This window comes from Pithys albifrons, chromosome 9 (assembly GCF_047495875.1).
Source record: "Pithys albifrons albifrons isolate INPA30051 chromosome 9, PitAlb_v1, whole genome shotgun sequence".
Taxonomy (NCBI): Eukaryota; Metazoa; Chordata; class Aves; order Passeriformes; family Thamnophilidae; genus Pithys; species Pithys albifrons.
Genome location: NC_092466.1, coordinates 13,869,230 through 13,890,388, shown reverse-complemented (window position 1 = coordinate 13,890,388; position 21,159 = coordinate 13,869,230). Strand labels below are relative to the sequence as shown.

Sequence of the window (21,159 nt, the reverse complement as noted above, 5' to 3'; positions counted from 1 at the left end):
AAGCCCACAGTGTGCAGCTCCTCTGGGCAGAGAGGCAGGGTGAGGACCACTAAATGATGACCTGAAGTATCACTCATCCCTGCCTCCGTTTTCCCCATCTGTCCCTCTCTTTTGCCAGAGTGCTCTCAGGATGTTCCAGCACCTCCTGAAGGGGTTTCATCTGTTTCATCAGCCAATACCTCACCTGCCTTTCCTCCTAGCTGGAAGGCAAGAGCAGCCCAGGGAAAGGTGCTTGCAATGCCCCCAAAAGCAAACCCACACTGGCAGGGGACTTCACGGGAGCAGCTCTTCTTTGTCTGCTCTGAACCCTTGGACACGGACTGTTCCGACTCCTTCCCCTATGCAGGTGCTGGGAGCACTGTCCACACTGCTGGGCATCCCCATCCTCAGGCCTCAACCACTGAGAGTCTCTTGGGAATTGAAACACCTTCATCTACCCACACAGTTTTGGCTGGTAGATGAAACTAACTGGCTTTTGACTTTTGGGTGTACAGATAAGATCAGTATCTCAAACTTGAGGTGTTGACCTCCCCCAGAAAGTTGCAAAAAGCTTCAACAAATACTCAGTCTTCAGAAACGTACCCGCTATCTGGGTTCTCCAGAGGCCACATAGAGACAGATAAGCCAAAACAGATAATGCATGGGGATTTTTGCCTTTTCTCTGAGGCACAGGAAATGCAGCCCAATAACTTTGTGTTAAGTCTCGAAGAAATGAAAGTAAAATAACTAAAACCAGGTTATTTCAGTTGCTGCTTATTCTCCCGTGAGTAAGGCATGCAAATCAGGCAGTTAAGGTCATACATGGGCAGGTAACCAGATTTATGTGTCTCAGGCACAACATGCATAATTAAGCTTGTGCAACTACATTTTTGAAATTTAAAAAGCAGGATCAAAGTGCTGCTCTGAATTGCACCACAAATAAATAATGCAAATGTGTATTAAAATACATTTATATCAGTGTTGTGCTGACAAAAAACACTTAGTTAAAGTCTTGAGGACCAAGATCCTCTTTTACAACCCCGTCCCCTGTAATAGTACAAGTGTGTCTCCTGCCTCAACAATGTCTATCAAACGAGATCCTATACTGGTGCCCCAAAACAGGATTGATCTATCCACAGAGCTCTCTATTCTGTGAGCATCTCCTCTGCATAGAGCTGAGCAGTTAGTATCAGTATCCACTATACCATGTCTGTGACAGTCACCCCTCCATGACCGACCACACCATAAGCTATTTCACACAAGCACCAAAAACTCATTGCCTGACACTTCTGACCACCCAACCTGCAACTCCAGCTGAGAATCCAGCAGGAAACAGCAAGTGACCAGTCCTGGAGGTGTTTGGGACTCGACTTAATTAAAAACCAAAGCCCACTGAAGCAACAATACCAATTAAATGTACTAGTAAGTGTTGGGCAGGCATTTCACACACTGTCACAGTTTGAGGAAAGTCTGTCTCAGCTGTAGGGCCAGCGGTCTGAGGATCCTCAGAAGTAACCAGGGAGTGAGGAATGCTATCTGACGTCCACATAGTGAGCCTCCTTTCAGGGTACTTATCTTCATAACTCGTTACAGAGCAATGCCAGTTTTCATATATGGTTAGAAAACAGGAGGGTTTCTGCTCTAGAATACTAATGACTTCAGCTCCTGTGTTTCAGGGCCTTTTCTAACCAGGGAGGTATTTTCGGGCACTGTCCTGATACATAACAAATGGGAAATGGTAACATTTCAAGCTATGTTGCTCTCTGTTAAAATAATTCATTACTGACACAGGAAGCAATATGAAATGTCATGTTTAAGTTTCACACCTGAGTGTTAACTACTCAGTTGTGACAAGCAGAGTCAGCCTGCTTGGCTCTGATGGGACCCCAGACTCGCACCTGACTTGCACAGCCTGGCAAGGTGCTGCCATTTAGCACTGGAAATAAAACAGAGCAGTTTCTTTCCCATGAGAACTATAAACCCTGCAGAAGTACCTGTACTGGGGAACCCTCCATACAAACATGCTCAACTGGCTTGGCAATCCCAGGAGTAGGGATAAGCACAAACCTCCAGCTCCCCTTGTACTGCATTTCTCTTTCCAAAGACACATCAAATGTTACCTCAACTTCTGTCACGGCCACTGCAGACATTTCACTTCACAGAATCCTCACTGGGCATAAGGGGAATAACATACCCTCATGTCTAAAGCCCTGGTGTGTGTACAGCACTGGCTGAGGTTCGTCTCTGCCCACACAAACACTGCGTGCAGGGCAATGCAGTCCAACACCTTGTGCTGTGCTGACCTCGGAACTCAGTGCCTGTAAACAAACTGGTAAATGTGCCTAATTGTAACCACAAGAAACCCCAAATGAAACCCATGGGACAACTCATATGTTTTCAATTAGAAAAGTGGTGAATCGCTGACTTGCCATTTGTTTATGAGCTCAGCTGAACTGTGACCATAAAGGATTTGTCTGCAGTCAAAATGAGTTGAAAAACAGGCAGGCACAGGCCCCAGTCCTCTCAGCTCTTGGGGTTTGATTTTAAGCACTGAACCAAAAATTAAAATGCACTGTATTATGCAAAGCAGAATTGTAGCATTTCAGCCTATATTTAAATAGAGTTTTCATAGTACCAAATAAACAAAATGGCTAGCAACATTATGCTTTGTTTCTTTGAATTTTCAATTATTCAAACTAAATAGGCATGCCATAATGAGTATAATTTTCATTTACCCAAAGAAACCTTTTCAAACACAGAAATTATCTGTGTAGTAAGACAAAACTGAGCTTTAATCAGATTTTAATATTTAATGTGCCTTCTCTATTTCACTAAAAATTATGCATTCGCAGTGATGAGCAAACAGTATCTTGACAAAACCCCCAGGTGCATCCCCGGATACTTCTGTATGCTCAACACACAAGCTGCTCTGCTGGGTATGAACAGCCAGATCTTACACTGTGCCTTTGTGGCCACAGACTTTTTGACAGTAAATCTGATAATAGGAACTAAGAAAAGGCTCACTAATCATCAGAGGGTTGAACCTTTTGCCTTTCAGCTCCAGTGGCTCCCCAGCACCCTTTTCTGACAATGCCAAGCAGAGGTTCTGGGTGGAAACCAGCACTCACCTGCAGAGCACACCGAGGCTCTGCAGTCCCATCTGCAGCACAGCCCATGGAGCAGCCACGCAGCCACTGCAGCCTGAGAGAAGTGGAAAATTCCTTTACCTCTAATGCTCCTGCAAACATCCCCAAGTGCACAGCACAGCTTTCAGCTCTAAAACCTCTACCCTGGAGCTCTATCACCTCCTATTCTCCTGCTCTGCATGCTAAGAGGGTATGTAAAGACAGGATTTGTTGTTGCTTCAAGGACTGACCCCGCATTCCATGTTCAGTTTGGCTGTGAATTGCTGGGTGTACACTTCGGGTTGTTTTTAGTGCTGCGTTTCTACTTGTTTTAATAACAAGTGTTGTCAAGTATCATCAGCTTTAACTCTTCCCAAAGCAGGCTTATTAGTGCTCTCATTGGTAAATTCCAGATATTTTTAGCTTGCTGCTGCTGCACTTTGTTTGCCTCCGATGTAACAAACATTTGGGCTGTTTGGATATGCCTCAGAGGCTGGCAAAACAGAGCTTAGTGTTGGAAAGATTTCTTCTACTGAATTAAAATGCATGCCTTGAGGTAACAACAGCAGCACCGAGGTCACATTTTGCATGTTGAGAGAAGCAATTCAAAAAGACTCTGCATTTTAAGGAAACTTCTATTTGTTGTTCTATTTGCTGGCATAACTTTCCTTTGAACTGGAATAATATTTTAAAGATGAATACACAGTCACTTGTTCTTTTACAGGATTTTTTAATAGTTTTCCTGACACAAGGGAATCTTTTTTGTGCTTAACAAGTGGCCTTCACAATTTACCTCTCTCAGATAGAGCCCACTGGGAGTTACAATCCCAGACTGGAAATATCCCTGCATTTCCATGGAAACAAACTACTGTGCCAAAATATGGGTTTACTTCCTCAATGAAGACTTATGAACAGGGAAGCAATAGTAGTATGGTCTTCAAGTTCAAACATAACTTGCTGGCATCTAGAAATAAGAAGGAAATTACTTAAAGGTATAGTAGCCATTAATACACTGTATCTAAGCCATTACCCAGCTGTATCAGTGTCCAAACAGATCCACCTTCTTATTTTTGTCCATATTCACTGAAGAGTGAGCCTCCAAAGCTGCACATTTGTTTAACACTGTGCACCTGGACTCAGATGCAGCACAAGTGCCCGTGCTGGCAAGAAGCCACACACATAAGTTTTTCTGTTGTGTGCTAAAATAAGACATTCACAAAGCAATAGCACACATGTGATCTCAGACCTAAAGCCTTCTGTACTCTCAGCTTTGGTTCCTCCTACAGAGTAAGCTGTTTGAGTCATCACAAGGGTATTTGCAACTTAATAGTATTTCTGTTATGGTATTAAGATTAGTAGATAAGGGGGTCTATTAGACTGAAAAATATGTCCCTATTTCCAGCCGTCTAGCAAAGACAAGAACTGCCTGTCGGTAACTAACAGCCTGCTGACCCAGCTAGATGTTATTATCATGTTTTTAAGAGCAAGAAAACAGAATATAGCAGCTTTCAAAACTTTCCTTACACTGTGAAGACTCGTGCTTTCAGCAACTTCTGTTTATCACTCTGATTCTTCAGGAATCCACAGGCGGCAGATTAGCAGTTTGTCAGTCAGTGATTTACTGGGACAGAGCAAGCAACACATGCTTTCTCCACTCCCCATTCCCAACGCCGGCGTGTGAGATCCCACAGCTCCAGACCTCGGTTTGCTCATTACACAGCTTTAAATGGTCAACTCCGAAGAGCAGCAGCACAAAGAGATCAGGGACAATAACCACTGCGCTGGTATTTGAAAACACATCCAGCTCAAAGCATACTCGGAACAATTTAGCTTCTCCATCTGCCTTTAGCTTTGAAACACTAATGGCTAAACCACCCTCTGAAATCTGCAAAATCTGCACCTGTCAATCTGGCAACGTGCAAATGTGAAAACGCAGACAGCAGTTGTGCCACAGTCAGGGCATCTCTCGGGTTTGGCCAGGACAGTTGGAAGGCTCCTGTTGCACATCCACTGATTCCCTTTTCCAGCCACCACACTATTTCTGAATATCATAAAGAACTGCATTATCCAACCAACTGGGAAAAGCAAAACTGCTGAGTATCTCCCCAAAAGAGCCTCAAAGCCTGTAGTCCTTACATCACGATGAAACTAAAGGCTTAACCTAAGCAGGAATGCCTCATCAGAGTATTTGCATTGGAGTCCAAGAGCAATAAACAGACAGCAACAGCACCTCAGCTGACATTCAGATACACTGCAGTTGTTTACATGACAAGCTCAGCTGTCTTTTAAGTATTCAGTTCAATCTTTCACATATAAACTCCCACATTTATACTTTGTTTTTTATTTGTACAGTCTGGGGTTTTTTTATACAAGGTAAACAATCATTAGTCCCATTTCTCATCTGCGGAAACTGAAATGCAGGAAACTGATACAACCCAGCTACAGTAACAATACTAAATGGATTGAAGAACCAGTTCTCAATTTAGCTGTCACCTTCTCCCAGATCACACACAGCAACCAGCCAATCCTACCTTTTGCCTGAGTGTATCTTCTCCACAGTCAACAAGTACAGAAAAGGATTTCAAAAATAAGATGAGGGTGTGAAAACTTTTCCTCTCTTCCAAATTGCAAGGATAACTTAGACACAAACACCCACCGGAGGAAGTAACAAAACCTGTTTAAGCATGTTGCACTTTGCAGTTAGTTGGGAAAGACTAAAGCTGTCTTCCCCATGTCTTTTCCCATGTGATGAGAAGGGAAATGTTACAGCTGAAAGCTTAAGCAATTATGCAATAAAATCTTTGCAGTGCATCAAATCTTGGCATTAAGTTGGCAATGTTTCTAGGACACAAGCTATATTCTAATCAGATTACGTTGCATTAATCACATTTGCACTCAATAAAACCTCTATTTTTCAAGTCTCATTTCCACTTCTTTTTTATTGAGACAGTTTTCAGCAGCCAATGATAATTTTATTATCTATTTCTGCAGAACATGGAAGCAGCAATGAATTAAGCACAGGAAAAGCAATCCAAATGATAGCATCCTGTCTACTGATACTACATCTTATCTACTTCAGAGATAGAAGATAAACTTTCAACAAGGCAGTAACTTTTGGAAGAGAGTAGTCACAGAGAATCTTTTCAAGCACAATTAAGTTTGTAATTCTTACTAATTCCCTTTCCATCTGCCAATGACCTGGTGTGAAATTACAGCCAGTTTGGGAACCCCACTGCTTTAGCTCTGCTCCTGTCAAGGGACATCTATCCATCACCTCATTGTGCAACCTGTCCCATTTAAGAGCTAGTAATGCCAAGGCCTCCTGCAATACTTGGATCCAGATCTACTAATTAAGTATAGCTCACACTGAGTAGGAAGCAGCCAAATAAAATGCTGTGTGAAAGCAATCTGTCTCTGCTGCATTTCCAACAGGCATCACCAACTCCCAGTCTCAGGTGAGTGTCACAGGGAAGGCTCTTTACTGATGTACCTTTATTTTACTTCTGCACTTAGCAGTAAACACAAAATAGAGAAGGCTGTGAATCTTGGGTTGCATACAACGTTTTCCTCTACCAAAGCATGGGCAGTTTTGACAGTACTAGTTAAAAAAAAGGGCAGACCAGAATTGTTACTGACTGCTGGTCTTCTGGCTGGTCAGGATGAATAAGCAGAGACGAATCATTCAGATAATAAAAGAAACTACTATTTAGCAAACAAAAATGAACTACAAAAGGACCCTCAACCTCTCTAATTTAAGGATTTAAACAGGAATTGTTCAAAAAGTCTCAGTTCTGTCCTGACAGCAAATGCAGCTCTTCATGGACATCTGTAGCCCCAGGTATAACACTGTCACTTCCCAAGGGGCAAACGCACCCGGGGGAACCGGCATGGCCTCACTCCCTGCCTGGCAGCAGCAAGGGCAGAGGCAGAAAATGAAGGGCTGTTTCACAGGAACTCCTCTTAACCTCCACTAACAGCAAGGGCTGAAATAGCTGATGACTCTTGCACCAAGCTCTCTAAGATTTCAAGCAGCAACTATTTAACTAAGCACACAAACCACAGTCAAACCCTGACGCTCTTCCTGCTCCCTCAACTTGCTTCCCAGTAACACCTAAGCTTAAAAGAAACCCTCTTATGTACTAAGTGTGATTCCCAACCAGATTGAACAGTGAGGGGACAGCCAGCTTCATACATGACATGTATTTCTGAGTCTCCAGTATTAGTATATCCAGCACATAAACCTTAGGAAGACTTGGGAGTTTGCATTCATGTAGGAGACCTGGTTCACCCATGAGGATACACCATCAATCCTTTATGGGAAAAGAAGAAATCTAAAACCTGTGAGAGTTGATTCAATTTGTTTTCGTTTTATTTTCCCAGCAACGAAAATTAATTCTAGCTGCAATTACAGTAACTACACATGCAGCAATTTAAGGCCCATCATTTCTCAGAAGAAACGGCTAAAACCTTCAGGTTCTTCAAGACAAATAGACTTTGTTTGCCCAACCCAGCCATTAGCAGTGTTTCTCAACCCCGTGCAAGGAAAGAGACAAACACAATGAGAGAGCATAAGAGTTATTTACAAAAATTCAGTTTAACCTAATTTTGACTTGAAAGCAAACAAAACTACTGTGGGAATGCTGTATCAGACAGCCTTGAATTTTTTTCAATTCTGAGTTAAGCAGTCCTTTAATTTAATAGGTCTAAGAAATACTACTGTATACTATATACTATAAAATAATGCATGAACTTGTATTTTATGTGCAATGTAACATGATCATACTAAAACTGCTCTCAGCTGGCAAGCTGACATTCTCAGACATGCCAGTAGTAGGACACAGTCACAGCACCATGTGCGTAGTAGCTGTTATAATATACTTCAAAATGGAAATGCCACATCCCTACCAGATTTAGATCATCCTAGACAGAAAACAGCATTATCATAAGTAGGTTTGTGTCCTTAAATTCATAAGGCACAAGAATAAAACTGCCTCAAGCTCCGAAAGTACAAAAGACATGAAATGACTTTCACTTCTCTGGTACCGAACCACCTCCTGAGGAAGACTTGTGGTGTAAGCAGTGAGCACTGATTGGAGAGGAAAAAAGAGAGGAGAATGACAAGACTACCTCTTTACAAGATAGGTAATTCCAAAAAATCATTCTTCTGAGATGTTGAAGTGTATGACTGTCAGCTGTGGGATGAATGTCATCAGTCTATTTCTGATGTGAAAGCTCCCAACAGAGAATGGGCAAAAAATGTGGCATTTAGATTTTGGCAGGGTCAATGACCCTGCCTGCCTTCAATCATTGAATAGGAAGATTGAGTTTGGGATATTTTTAAACAACTTTAGAGAAAAGTGACTTAGCAATGTCTAAAAGTATAATTGCAGAAAACTAGATGAAGAGCTGATGACACTGGAGATGCTTCTGTTCTCTTCCTTGGCCTATTTACGTGGTTTGAATGGTCTCCAAAAGGCTCTGCTCAGCATGCACCATCTGGTATGCAGATACCATTTCCAGATGTTAAATTACACATAAACTGGCTTTTTACATTGATTTTTTTCTTATTTTTAATCAAGACAAGTAGCATGTCCATAAGAAAGGGTGGGTAAAGGATAACATGCCCAGACAGAAAACACAACAGGGTCTAATGAAAGCACTACAACATCCTGCTGTAATAGTTCACTTGTCCCACTTCTTCATTTCATTTCCAATTAATCTATTATAATTGTAATCATATTCCAACACCACACTCTTTAAAACCCCTACAATGAATAAGTATTTTTTCTTGTATGCAAGAGGTATATATAGCAAATAATGGTCAGATAATAAAAGCCCACATGGAGAAGAATTATGACTCTGAGACAGAAGAAACTAAACAGATAATTTTATATGTCAATTTCCCAGTCAAGTGAAAAAAGGGAAATAGTACTTAGCAGGCATAATGCTTTTCTTCTGTAAATGGCTTTCCATCCTAATTACATTCTCACAACTCCTTGTAAAATGATCTGCAACTATTATCTCTGTTGTACCACAGAAGAAGTCACAGGACAGCAACTTATTCCAGAGTGGTCCAGATTTCCCGTTTTCTGCCCAGATTACATCCTGGTTCTTTTTTCTGCATCATATCCTGCCACTTAATTCCCCTGAAAACACCGACTTTGACTGCTTAACCATAGCACTGTGATCTTACAGCCTGGGAAGCCCCAGGTTATCATGCCCCTGGTACCATTTTAGGATGTTTGAAACGTTCACATTTTTTCCCTTCACCAAACCAAGCATCGTTCTGTGGATAACAACACATTTGCTCTGTGTTTACAGGAACAAGCACCATTTCAGTAAAATGAACAGCTGGGTAAGTGAGGACAGTGCTGAAGCTCTCCTGTCAGGATGAAAGCACACACTTCACGCTCCACACCAGCCCCACTGGGACCACCTGAATCCTTGGGAAGTGCCATCAGTTTGCAAAAGGCACCAAAGTTGTTTTTCTGTTACTGAAGTGAAATTCACAACCTTTTTTTACTTTTTTTCGTAAGTATTGATTCTCTACAACTATTTTTCATGCAGTCCTCAAAGGCACTGTTACAAGGCTGTTACAGCTGGGAAACACAAACTGAAAGCGAGTGCCGCAGTCCTACCCAGCACAGACTAACAAGGACGTACTTCATGACTTAAAAAAGTGGCAGCAGCTGTAAACAGATGTGTGAATAAGGTGTTGCACAACCAAACCTTTTATATGTAACTACTTCCTCATGGATAGCTACTTAAAAGAAATGATCTAAATATAAATGGCAATTACCTGACACAGTCTCTGACCCTGCTCTTTGCAGCTTTGTGTTGAACCATAAGCCTATGGAAACCTTCCTGCCCTTCACTCAGCCTCTGACCCCCTGCTCCTGTGACCCTCACACTGTCCCCAGCCACATTACTCATCTCTCATTCCTTCTCAGTACATGTAACTAGATGACCACAGCTGACATACTGCATTAACCTATTATTAGGTGACCCCGACACTTTACCTCACATTTTCTCAGTTCATATACACAACAATCCTAAATTGAAATATCAAGGGTGATAGAACTTTTTATCCACAACCCTGGAAGTGGTAATGAGAAAGAAGGCAGGATTGTACATGACATGCAGTTACAGCCTATGTGATACTATAACCTGGGAAAGTGGAAGGAAGCTTTTTATCTCTTCTTTCCCTAAAATACGTAACATCATGCAAGTCTGACTATGCTTAAAATGGTGGATTTATCCCCTCTCATCAAAAGTCTCAGTGAACTTGCCTGTTGAGAAACTGAAAGATGGAGAAGTCATGCACACAATTTTACAAAACTAATTAATTATGTAATCTCCCAAACCTTATCTGTCATAAAGAATGGGCAAAGCTTTCTAAATTAACTTGTCCAGCTGACACAAGGCACTCCCCCTGTCATGCCTCTTCTCAAAATGAGTCACTCATGTGGCCAAGCAAGGAGAGGGAAAGAGGAAAACCTATTCCAAAATGACCTTTGCAGGATACAGGAGAATGTGCAGGCTAAAGGTATGGCTGCTCTGTGCACAAAGGATAAAAGAAATCACCGTGTTATTCAAAGCCAAGCATGCACAAGGGGTATTACGAAAATATTGTGGAAACTAAGGAAGCAATCAGACTTATAAAGCTTTGGTTTCCTTGACACCCATAAGCACTTGAAACTGTACCACAATATCATGGCTTGTGACCAAAATTTAAGGGAAACACCTAAAATGAAAGTGCAATGAATAGTGAAAGATATATTTGCTAATAGAAAAAGCACCTGCTAACTGGAGTAGCCCAATAGTAACTGGGTTTTGCTCAGCAAGAGGCAATATTCCAAACTAAGTCAGTGATCAAAAAAATTAAGCAGATACTCACCAGCAAGTGTATAATCCATATCAAAACCAAAGCACTTTATCTTTTCCATGGCTAAACTTCTGTTTACAAAGACCCTGAAAAGAGAGAAAAAATATCACCATAGGTACAAATACTCACATTTTAGAACAAATACACTTTGCTGGCTGTCAGGATGTCTCGCTCTCGTAGGTCAAAACCAGAAATATACCTGAAAACAGAGGCAAGTCTCATTTTTTGCCATAAGTCCTCCTGAAGCAAAGCCATGACTTTGCAGAGTTATTCTAATTATTGGTGTGCTGTCCAAAGACATACACGCATGCATGCACACACACACACGGCTTTGCATGTGACCTGCAAAAATTCCTAAGAATAGAAGTGCAAAATCTCCTGAAGCAGAATTCAGACCTCAAAGGATACAAAGCTGGAAGCAGTGGATGCAAAGCAATGTAATTTGCTTGATTAAAACAAAGAGGTAACAAGGAAAATAAAATAATATTTCTGTGAATAAATTTGCATTTGAGTCCTCTTTGGAACCATATCTGGAACTTCAAAGCAGACCCAAACAGGTCTGTTTCCACATTTACACCAATAGCATCAAAACTACAAACAAACAAATAAATAAATTAACAATCAATTAAAACATTTACTAAAATCCCAAAAAAGAGCAAATGGGAAAAATATTTGTACACAAAAATATGCCATTTCTATTGCAAAAATTTTTCTTTTTATTTGTAACTCCTCTGCAACTCATCAACAAAACAGCTATTTGGTAAATTCTGCTTTTACTATTAATGCTTATTGCAGCAAGAATCTAAGCTGAATACTTCCAGGACCTTTTAGATGACAACATTTGAATACATCATGTTCAATTTAGTTCAAGTAAATAATATGGTAAAAAAATAGGTCAGAGAATACAACAAAAGCTTTTCTTGTTTCCTGTTCCAACTACCACAGTAACTAAGCTGCTTATGTTTCCCTAGAAGTTTAAACCATAGAGCAGATCTGCAATTCAACAGGACTTCACTGCCTGTCTCATCTGAACTTTAGGAAAGGGAGTCAAAACTCATCTGTGGGAGGGAAGCTGCACTTTTCAACACCCATCTCAGACAGAAATCCCATGTACTGCTTGAGCTGTGATGCCAAGACAAAATTCTCCCGTATGAGAAAAGTCCCAGAGCCTTCACTTGTACTCTGATTTCAGTACATGAAAATACTCCAAATATTTAATAAGTGCATTGCCCTCAGCAGAGTAATTATCCTCTTATAATCTGCACTCGGCAGCAGTGCCGGGCAGGAGCGGCGCAGGGACAGCGAGGCAGCAATGGAGACGGCAAGTGCAGAGCCAAACACTCGCAGTTCTGAAAAGCTGAGAGAAACCACAGGGAGAGTCTCCCCTGCACACACGTTCTGGGCAGGTGGCCGCAAAACCGTGCCCGTTCCACTGCCCTGTCAATCCACCACAGCTTGGACTTTAACAGCAAAGTGCCAACACCGAACTCTCGCACTCGAGTGCGAGTCCTCTTACCTCATCTCTCACCGATGTGCTCCTTGCTCAGTTCGCAGCAGTCTGATTCATCTACTTGTCTGAATCATATTACAGAATTCCTTTAAAGCTTCCCTAGTACCAATGCAATTTTGCTTGGATCTGATTTGACTTCAGAAGATCATTATGTCTGAACCAAGCCTTAAAGCACAGTGTATCTCCTTGGACAGTGTTCTAGAGAACACATCTGTGGCTAATTTAACCAGTCACTGGATATTGTTGTTGTTCCACATAAATCCACTTGGAATACGGTTTCTCTGGCAATAATATACTTTCCCCCTAACCTTGCACACTCTCTCTGGGAGTCACTGTTTCCTGGCAAAGTGCCTGCCTTTGACAATGGGCTTGTCACTAAGGGGCCTCAGAGGTTACAGACGACGCTCTTTTCTGATAGATTCATGTATTACCTAAACAAGATAAAGTGATGGGATAAAAACTGAAAACTGGTAAAGAAATTACTTTTGGAGGAAATGTGAGATGGGCTCTTAATTCACTAAAACTCTCTCCTGAAATAGCTGGCTTTTGAGTAGGTGGAGCAAATTATCTGCAGTTTGAATCCATGTTTGCCTTTTAACACGGAGATAGCTCTGATTTACAAGAGGCCAATGTGAAATGCTATTTAGCACTAAACACAGCCTCATACTTTGTATAAGGAATACGATTACGTGCTGCTGCTGCCAGGAAGCATTATTTATTAGCTAATTCAAGCACGTAATTTCTGATCTCATGTTTGTGCAACTCGGTTCTGAGAGTGTGGAGCTTTAAGAAGGAGTAACATTCCTCTGGGAGACACTAGCAACATTTTTGTCCAACCTGCAGCATCCAGATCTGCTCTTGCCTTTAGGCTTAACCCCAGAGCACAGTTTTCTGGCTGTGTGACCATGACAGGAATACGACAGGAAATTTAAAGAAGTTTAGAAGAACATTCCAGAGTTGCAACATTTGAGAAGTTTCCCAAATGAGGACAAAACCCACAAGTATTAAGACAGAGAAGAATGCGCTTATAAAAAGGGTAATACGGCAGTGCCTGTGAAAGGCAAAAACGAGGGAGCTGTGACCCAAGAGATCCCTTCCAGTCCAGCCTGCCTAAGTTTAGATGATGACGACACCAAACTGACCAAAAACCGTGGAAAGATCTCTAAGCCTCTGGCAGTTTTTCATAGCTTGTTTTTGTAGTATTTACAAATTGAACTCTGGGACTGAAAAACCACCAAACCAGCACATACTGATCCCAGCACACATTGATACTGGAGATCTGGAACTGTTTACTGAATGCAATGATACAAACAACATCTATTAGCATATTTTTGTTCCAAAATAAGTCTTACGACAGAAACACAGAAATTACTATAGCAGCCCCGTCTTGGTAACAGCTGGTGAGGATCTCTCTTTCTCCATTAGTTTGTAAATATTGCCTATGACCTAGAAACTGCACATGGCAGGGCCTAATCATACCCCAGCAGTGCTCAGGACCTGGCACATTTCAAGGCATCCTGCGGCCTCATCTGATGCCATAATTACTTCACTCACCAGTGCGGGAATGAAACAGAGCAAATATTAAAAAAAGCTAAGAAGGCTATTACACAACATGTTCAGGACAGGAAATGAGAACACTTTAATCAATTTAAACTTGCATACGCCTCGGCAGATTAAACAGCAGACCAGACAGTGGAAAAAAAAAAAAAAGGAACCATTTTCACTTCTCTTGTGATGGTTCAGGCAAATATTGGGGTATTTTGTAGGCACTCAGGACCTCAACTTTAAATCCTGATAAAGACACCTCTCACGCATGACGATCCCCCAGGCACAAGGGACTAAGTAAGTACGTAAAAATATTTACTCCCAGAAACCTGACTAGCTTAGTTCAGGGGCTTTATTCAAAGTAGGAAATCTCTTCATTATCCTAGAAACTGAAGATAAAAAGTTGAGATTAAATCACCAGGACAGTTTCTGGAAGAGCCAGGTGCTTCTCAGAAGCTGCAGAGTCAGCCCATTTCAAAGCTGTTCCTGAATCCTAATTGAAGGTACACTCAGCCTGATGACAAAAATACTGGTCAAATCACAGAATGGCTTGGGTTGGAAAGCACCTTAAAGATCATCACATTCCAACCCCCTTGCCACAGGCAGCGACGCTGTTCACCAGATCAGGTTACTCAAAACCCTATCCAACCTGACATTGTGTCTGCTGGCTAAGAAAATGTATTGTCTCCTCAGAAGACTCACGGTATGGAGAAATGACAGTTGTTCTTGATGACTATAAACCAAAAGCAAGACAAGGACCCTAAGAATCCAAATCACCATAGAGAAAACTCCTCTGCTCTTGAAAGGAGAGGATGACAAACAGTAGAGATGATGTCAGAATACTAAAATGGAAACTAAAATGATCCAACATTTTTAGGCAAGGAAGTTTTGATCTAGAATAATTTTCCCACTTGCCAGAATCAGAAAAAAGGACACTTTCCTCACCCTGAGTTTGGCTTTTTCCATTCAGAAAACAGTCACTTTAACTAGGAGCACTAGAGTTAAAAATTAAGCTGATCTAAAAATTTAACAGCACTGGGCAGTAAGACAAAACAAATTGCAGGCACAGCATGAGAACACTCTCTGCATTCCTTGTGCTGAGAGGCAGAGGTGGGTATTGCCTAAATCCAGCTCCACAAATGTCTGCACCCAAAGCATCTCCTTAAACAGGACACTGCCTTTCTCTTGCCTTCATCCTTTCCTCCTGATGAAAACCCAAGCTTTCCATTTCTGCTTTGAGGACTTTTCTTGTGAGTCTCCTACATTTTGCACTCCCTGTGCAGTGTGGCTGGAGCCACTCAAGGTGTGGTGCTTGGGGGGATGGCAACTGAGAGACCACATTGCAGTTCCATGGGGTCCCTGAGCCAGCACACAGCACAGCTGGGATGAGGGATCAGCACCAGGACTTGGCATGGCTCAGCCTGGCCCAGATCCACACCTTGGGAAAAACGGACCGGAGGAGGAGCTGTTCTAGGGAAACCTTGGGACATGTTTCCTCCCTCCTGAGTTCTTCTTCAAAGATTAAACACTGCAGCTTGGCCACAGCAGAAGGCTCTCCACGATGACAGTATTTATTTTCTTTTTGAGCTCTACGAATTGTGCTGGGTAGGAGAAAAATGTGTTGTATTGCAAGGAAGGAACTGCTGAGCACACATAACAGGAATCACAGAGCCCTGATATCCTCAACACTGCAATTCACAGTCCTTTATATTTTTACAAGAGAACTGATCCTGGTTTTGTTACTGTTCTTGTCAATCAATTCTGAAGCAGGAACCTAAATCCCAGCTCTTCTCAAGTAACACTGGAGAGGAGCAAACACAGAGAGGGAGAAATGTTTTCATTTTATTTGTGCAAAATCTGGAGAGTTCTGTGCCCTGAATGCAATTTGCATGTATAATAGTCTTGTAGTTTGACCAGCAAAATAAAGAAAATGCACAGAACTTTACAATTAAGGAGGAACTTGGCCCATGGCTCACAATTCCTCACAGAGAGAAAATGAAAATGAACGTGAGGCAAGGTTTCTGGAACAGAGCACTTTATAGTAATTTTCCCAATGTCTCTAGAAATACCTTGCAGTAATTAGTATTTTTTTCTGTCAGGGCAGTATGCTTCACTGGAAATCAAATAAATACAAAGACACTTGGAACAGTGCTGAGTGGAACAGCAAATACAGTGGGTGCTGGCTAGACATGACCTACATGTGTGTTTTAAAAGACTGTGGTGGACAGTTGGGCTTGAGCCAGCCACAAAACAGGGACTAACTAGCCAGAAGGCTCAGATTCCTGCCTGCTCAGAGTTTAGGAACTTTGGTTAATCTTCACTTTATGGACAACTTCCATTTTTTAATAAGCTGGAAGAGTTAAAAAGAAACAAAAGGGAACTAAATGGATTAGCTTTTAATAGCCTCCCACAGCCAAGTTCCCCATGGCCTCTTTAAAACACGAATAGTGAAGCAAACATCCCACTATTCTTCACAAGCTGATGTTCTCAGTACCACTTGCTAGTCCCTAGATATGGTCTGCCTGGGGAGTTATCTCACTACAAGACATGACAGTTCTGGTTACAGGGGACTTCCACCAAAAGCAGCAAACTTCCCCACTGACCCTACTTACCTGGCACAAATCATGTGAACAACCTTAAGAAGACACTAACATGTTATCAAAATGTTTTGTCTTTGGGTGCTGGATGCCTTGGTAGCTGTCTTATAGAAGAAAAGAATTAAACTGCTTTAAATTTTTAAAACCAGTGAAATCATTTCTTTGCTAAGTCTTGTGTCTTTAGGCAGGTATTGACCATTCCATGTATTATTATTCATCATACCATTTTGGACTTATTTTTCACAATGCTAGATATTCAGAGTTGCATTTTATTCCTTTTTCAACCAAAGAAGAATATTGTATTTGTAATTGCATTTAGAGATAGTGTTTGGGCTCAGGATGACTTTAGGGGAATGAAACAACATCAGACAGGGGAGACAAAAGGGCATAAAAATTTCCTATCCACTTCCAGCAACATTTCCAACACAGTGCCCTGCAATTTCACAAGACTAACTGTCCTTGCACAATTATAGTCACATAAAACTGGAAAGCTGGGTAATGACTGGAATGTCAAAGTCTGATGAAGCTGTATCCAGTAACACAACTATGAGCACTTACCCCTGAAATTCAGCAGGAATTGGATGGAAAGAGAGAGCCTTGGCCATTTATTTCCATTGTTTGGGTTTTCTTCCCAGGCAACAGCAAAGTGCCAAAAAGCTCACACATGGATTCCATCCCAAAATAACACTCGTCTGCTCCATTAAACTATTAAAGCGAGGGATCATGGGACATTTTCAGTGTAATTTCTTTATTATTAATTTGGCAAGTGCTGTGCTTTCTCATAATCTCGCCCATTCTGCAGACTTAACACTCCCTCTCCCTCCTCCAAGGTCTAAAGCACTGAAGGAAAACAAACACAGAGAGCCACATGTTGTCCTCTGTTACACACATGTCACCACACGAGTCCAGGGAGGGTGCCCATGAGACACATGAGGACAAACCACAGCCAGCAGAGCCTACTGAGCCACCACAGTTACACAGAAACACCACACACTGCCTGCCCAAACGTGGCTGATGGAAACAGCATTTTCATACTGGTAAAGACTTTTTTCTTATTTGCCACCTCAATGAACTGGTAATTTTACAGAGACTTTATATATAGCCACCCAAACAGATGAACAGTTTCAAGACTCACAGCCTTGTTTATATAACATTTCCACCTGTTTGCAATCACTGATGATCCAGTAACAATAAAGTGAATAAACAAGATTAGCAGTGAATAGCCCAGAGTCTACAAATTTGAACAAGATAAAGTACATCTTTAACCCATGAAAACAAAACAACCAACTGGGAATTCTTTTGCTTTGTCATTATTAAAGTATATAGCATTTAAAAATCCAGAATCTCAGTTTATAGTAACAGCTAAAATCACTTAATTCATATCACCACCATAAGACGCTTTGAAAGTAAACTGAAGCGGAAAATGATGAAGTAACTTGTTCAATATGCTATCACCAGGCAGCAGGAGAACCAGGATTAGGAATCACGATGCCACATGCCCTGCACTAGCCAGTAAACACGAGAGCAAAAAAGAAAACAAGTAAAACAACAACAGAAACCCCATGTTCAGGATGTGAAGTCTCAAATTACTCTGAATGCAAAATTACTTTCAATTATTCTGTAAAAGCATCTCAAAGTCTGTATGTTTTACAAAAAGGCCAGTTCAGCCCTACTGCCCTGTTAAGACAAAACCGCAGATAAATAAATATAAGTGCAAATACCTGTTTCCTGGATCTTGGTAACTGTCAGTAACAAGAGTGGATGGAACACCAACTTTTTCCATTATTTGCTTTAACTAGATGTGGTTGCTATTTAAACCCTAAAGAGCTATGTGAGATAATCCAGAGGGTGCCTAGAAGTGCTCACTCCAAGTTAAAAAATAGACACTAGGGCAATTTGGTGGCTCAGAGTCAACCTAGTTCTTGCCTAATTACAATCACGTTAAATGACAGTGCTCCTCCAGAACAAATGATCCAGTGATTATCCTCTACCCGGGAAAGTCAACAAGCAGCACACAGGGAGGTGCTCACAACCACACACACCAAGGAAAAGCCTCCTAGGGGATGCACATCCCTTTTATTTCCGAATTAAAATGTATGTTGCCAACAGCCCAGCAATGCAGTATCCTCTTACCAGTGACCTCTACTAGAGAATGAGTAACATGCAGCTTGTATATTAATTCCTCTTCAGACCTCACCTCCAACAGGTGCCAGCAATGTTGTATAATGAGGTCTGGGGCTGACAGCAACACCAGCTCACCAAAGGCCTTTGTTAAAGTCATCAGAAACACCCTGAAGATAAAACCCCACGACTTCTCCTCCCCAGAGGATTCTTCTGATTTTACAGCTATAAATATTCAATTTTGAACATTCTTGCCTATGGCATTCAGATATGATTATGATACAGCCATTATACTGTGAGTCAGTATGCACTGCACCAGTCAAACCAGTCTCAGCTGGGATTTCTGCCAACAATATTATATGTTGAACATCCATCCATCCATCAATTATGATACAATACGAAGTGCAACACCTGAAAAAAACACATTCCAAGTACAAATGACCACAGTAAAATATGACTATTATAGTGGCATCTTGAGAGCTAATTTTTAAAAAGTATTTTAAAATTTCATGGCCATGAGAACTTTTTTTATTTTTTTAAGGTAAACTCTTCTGCTTTTGGAAACTTTTCCCCTTATTTTATCTGCTCCAACATTTACAATTCAAGCATACCAAATCTGGGGTACTTCATGAGAACCAGGAAGTTAAATTAATTGGTCTGGGTATTTAAGTAAGCACAAAGCAAACAAAAAGTGAAACAAGCTTTTTAAATGTCACACTTCTGAAAACTAAGCACTGCTAGCAGCATTTAGAAAATCCCAGTGAATGACTTTGAGCCTAACTGGGCTTCCAACACTGGTAGCAAAAGCAAGTCCCAGTTTTGCTCATCTGCAGATGTGAGGCAGCTGCCAAGCTCCTCCAGCCTTCCAGACTGGGCTTACAAAATTACTGTGACCAGCTTCAAGGTAAAAAAAAGTAATAGTTTTAAATTCAATGTTTTTATTGGTTTTGCTTCTAAGACACTTCAGATTCATGGTTTTTTTTTTCTTTAGCTTCTGGAGTAAGAAGAGAGACAGAAAAAAAAAGGCTGAACAAAAAACAAAGAGAAGAAAAGAAGAAAAAGAAAATTAATGCTTTGTCTTTTCTAATTCTTTTTTTAATAAAATTTACAGTGCTTCAGCAATATCCACGAGTCAGAGCATACCTGGACCTCAATGAAACAAATGTACATACTAGAACTCATGGCTGTGACCAGCACACATATTCTATCTGAACCATTAATAAAACACAAAAAAATATAATATCGAACACCAAGGGAAAATAACTTCGGTTCTACTCTATCATGTTAAGTTTGCAGTTTTTTAAGTAACATCATATCTGTTAACACTAAGGCCATGAAAAAGGCCAGAAATAGAAATCTGACAACACTGCCTCTGGAATGAGGTTGTTTCAGATTCTTACAATACTGGATTATCAAAATAACTCCCATGAAACTGGTACACCAAAGCCATTAATAGAACAGATTTATACTACAGTCTTGGCATCAGGTTCTCTCATTCTCTCCTATTCCCTCCCTCTCTCTCTCTCTTTGAAAGAGGATAGTAATTCCAAAACAAAAATGTGCCTCCCTTTAATGTATTTCCAATGTTGTGCTTTCCATGAAAATCTGAACTGCTTGCAACATTTCTGCACAGTATGTTTTGAATAAGACATTTCTAGATTCTAAAAAGGGGTACTTAAACTTTACCACAGACGAATTTTGGACTACTAGATCCCAGCTCCCAGTGGACAACCCTCCTTTATATGAGTGTACTCTCATCTTCCATAAAGAATTTTTTTCTGAAAGTAAAGATTTCTTACACAAATAAGGGTAAACATGATGAGGACTTGAATGTGTGAGTTCTTAAAAGACAAGTACTGCTTCCTTTAGATCTTGCACAACACTTAACAGACTGACAGCACCTCACCATAACAAATGTTAAGGAAATATTTAGAAAAAAATACAGGCATTACTCTGACTTAACTTCCATCAGTCTGACTCAGGAGCAACACAGCTGAAGTTGTAGGTAAAATTATGACACAAAGGTAAACTTGTCAATGACTGCAACGAGGTGAAGATTTTTTGCCAGGGCATGGTATAAAATCCCTCTCTTTTTACATGCTATATATAGGTACGTTCATTAAATGTTTCCATATTTGACAAACCAGCTGACAGAGAGATGCAAATAATGCTACCACCTAAGACATGTTCCCAAACACATTCATCAGAAATTGGAAAGCTTTGGAAACACTTCACAGGATCTATTACTTAGTCCCAGATATTGCAACTTGCACAACCTGGCCTATCATATGATGCACCAAGGCGTTTTTCTCAAATTAGATTCCATTTGGAGAATCGAAAGATATCTCACACTTCCAAAACACTTCCTCAGAAATACTACCCATGTGAATCACAAAT

The 21,159-nt window shown here is 40.9% G+C and overlaps 1 protein-coding gene across 4 annotated transcripts in view; it reads right to left on the bottom strand.

The window, feature by feature from the left end:
• NT5C2 (5'-nucleotidase, cytosolic II) overlaps positions 1 to 21,159 on the bottom strand; it is a 60,305-nt gene that overhangs the window by 19,597 nt on the left and 19,549 nt on the right. For 3 of the 4 annotated variants that reach the window (XM_071564354.1, XM_071564356.1, XM_071564355.1), the window contains exon 3: positions 11,002 to 11,075. In XM_071564354.1, coding sequence (XP_071420455.1) covers positions 11,002 to 11,075 — 74 coding nt within the window. Of the gene's footprint in view, positions 1 to 11,001; positions 11,076 to 18,362; positions 18,429 to 21,159 lie in introns of those variants that run through there. The other variant, XM_071564357.1, reaches the window with a different exon arrangement.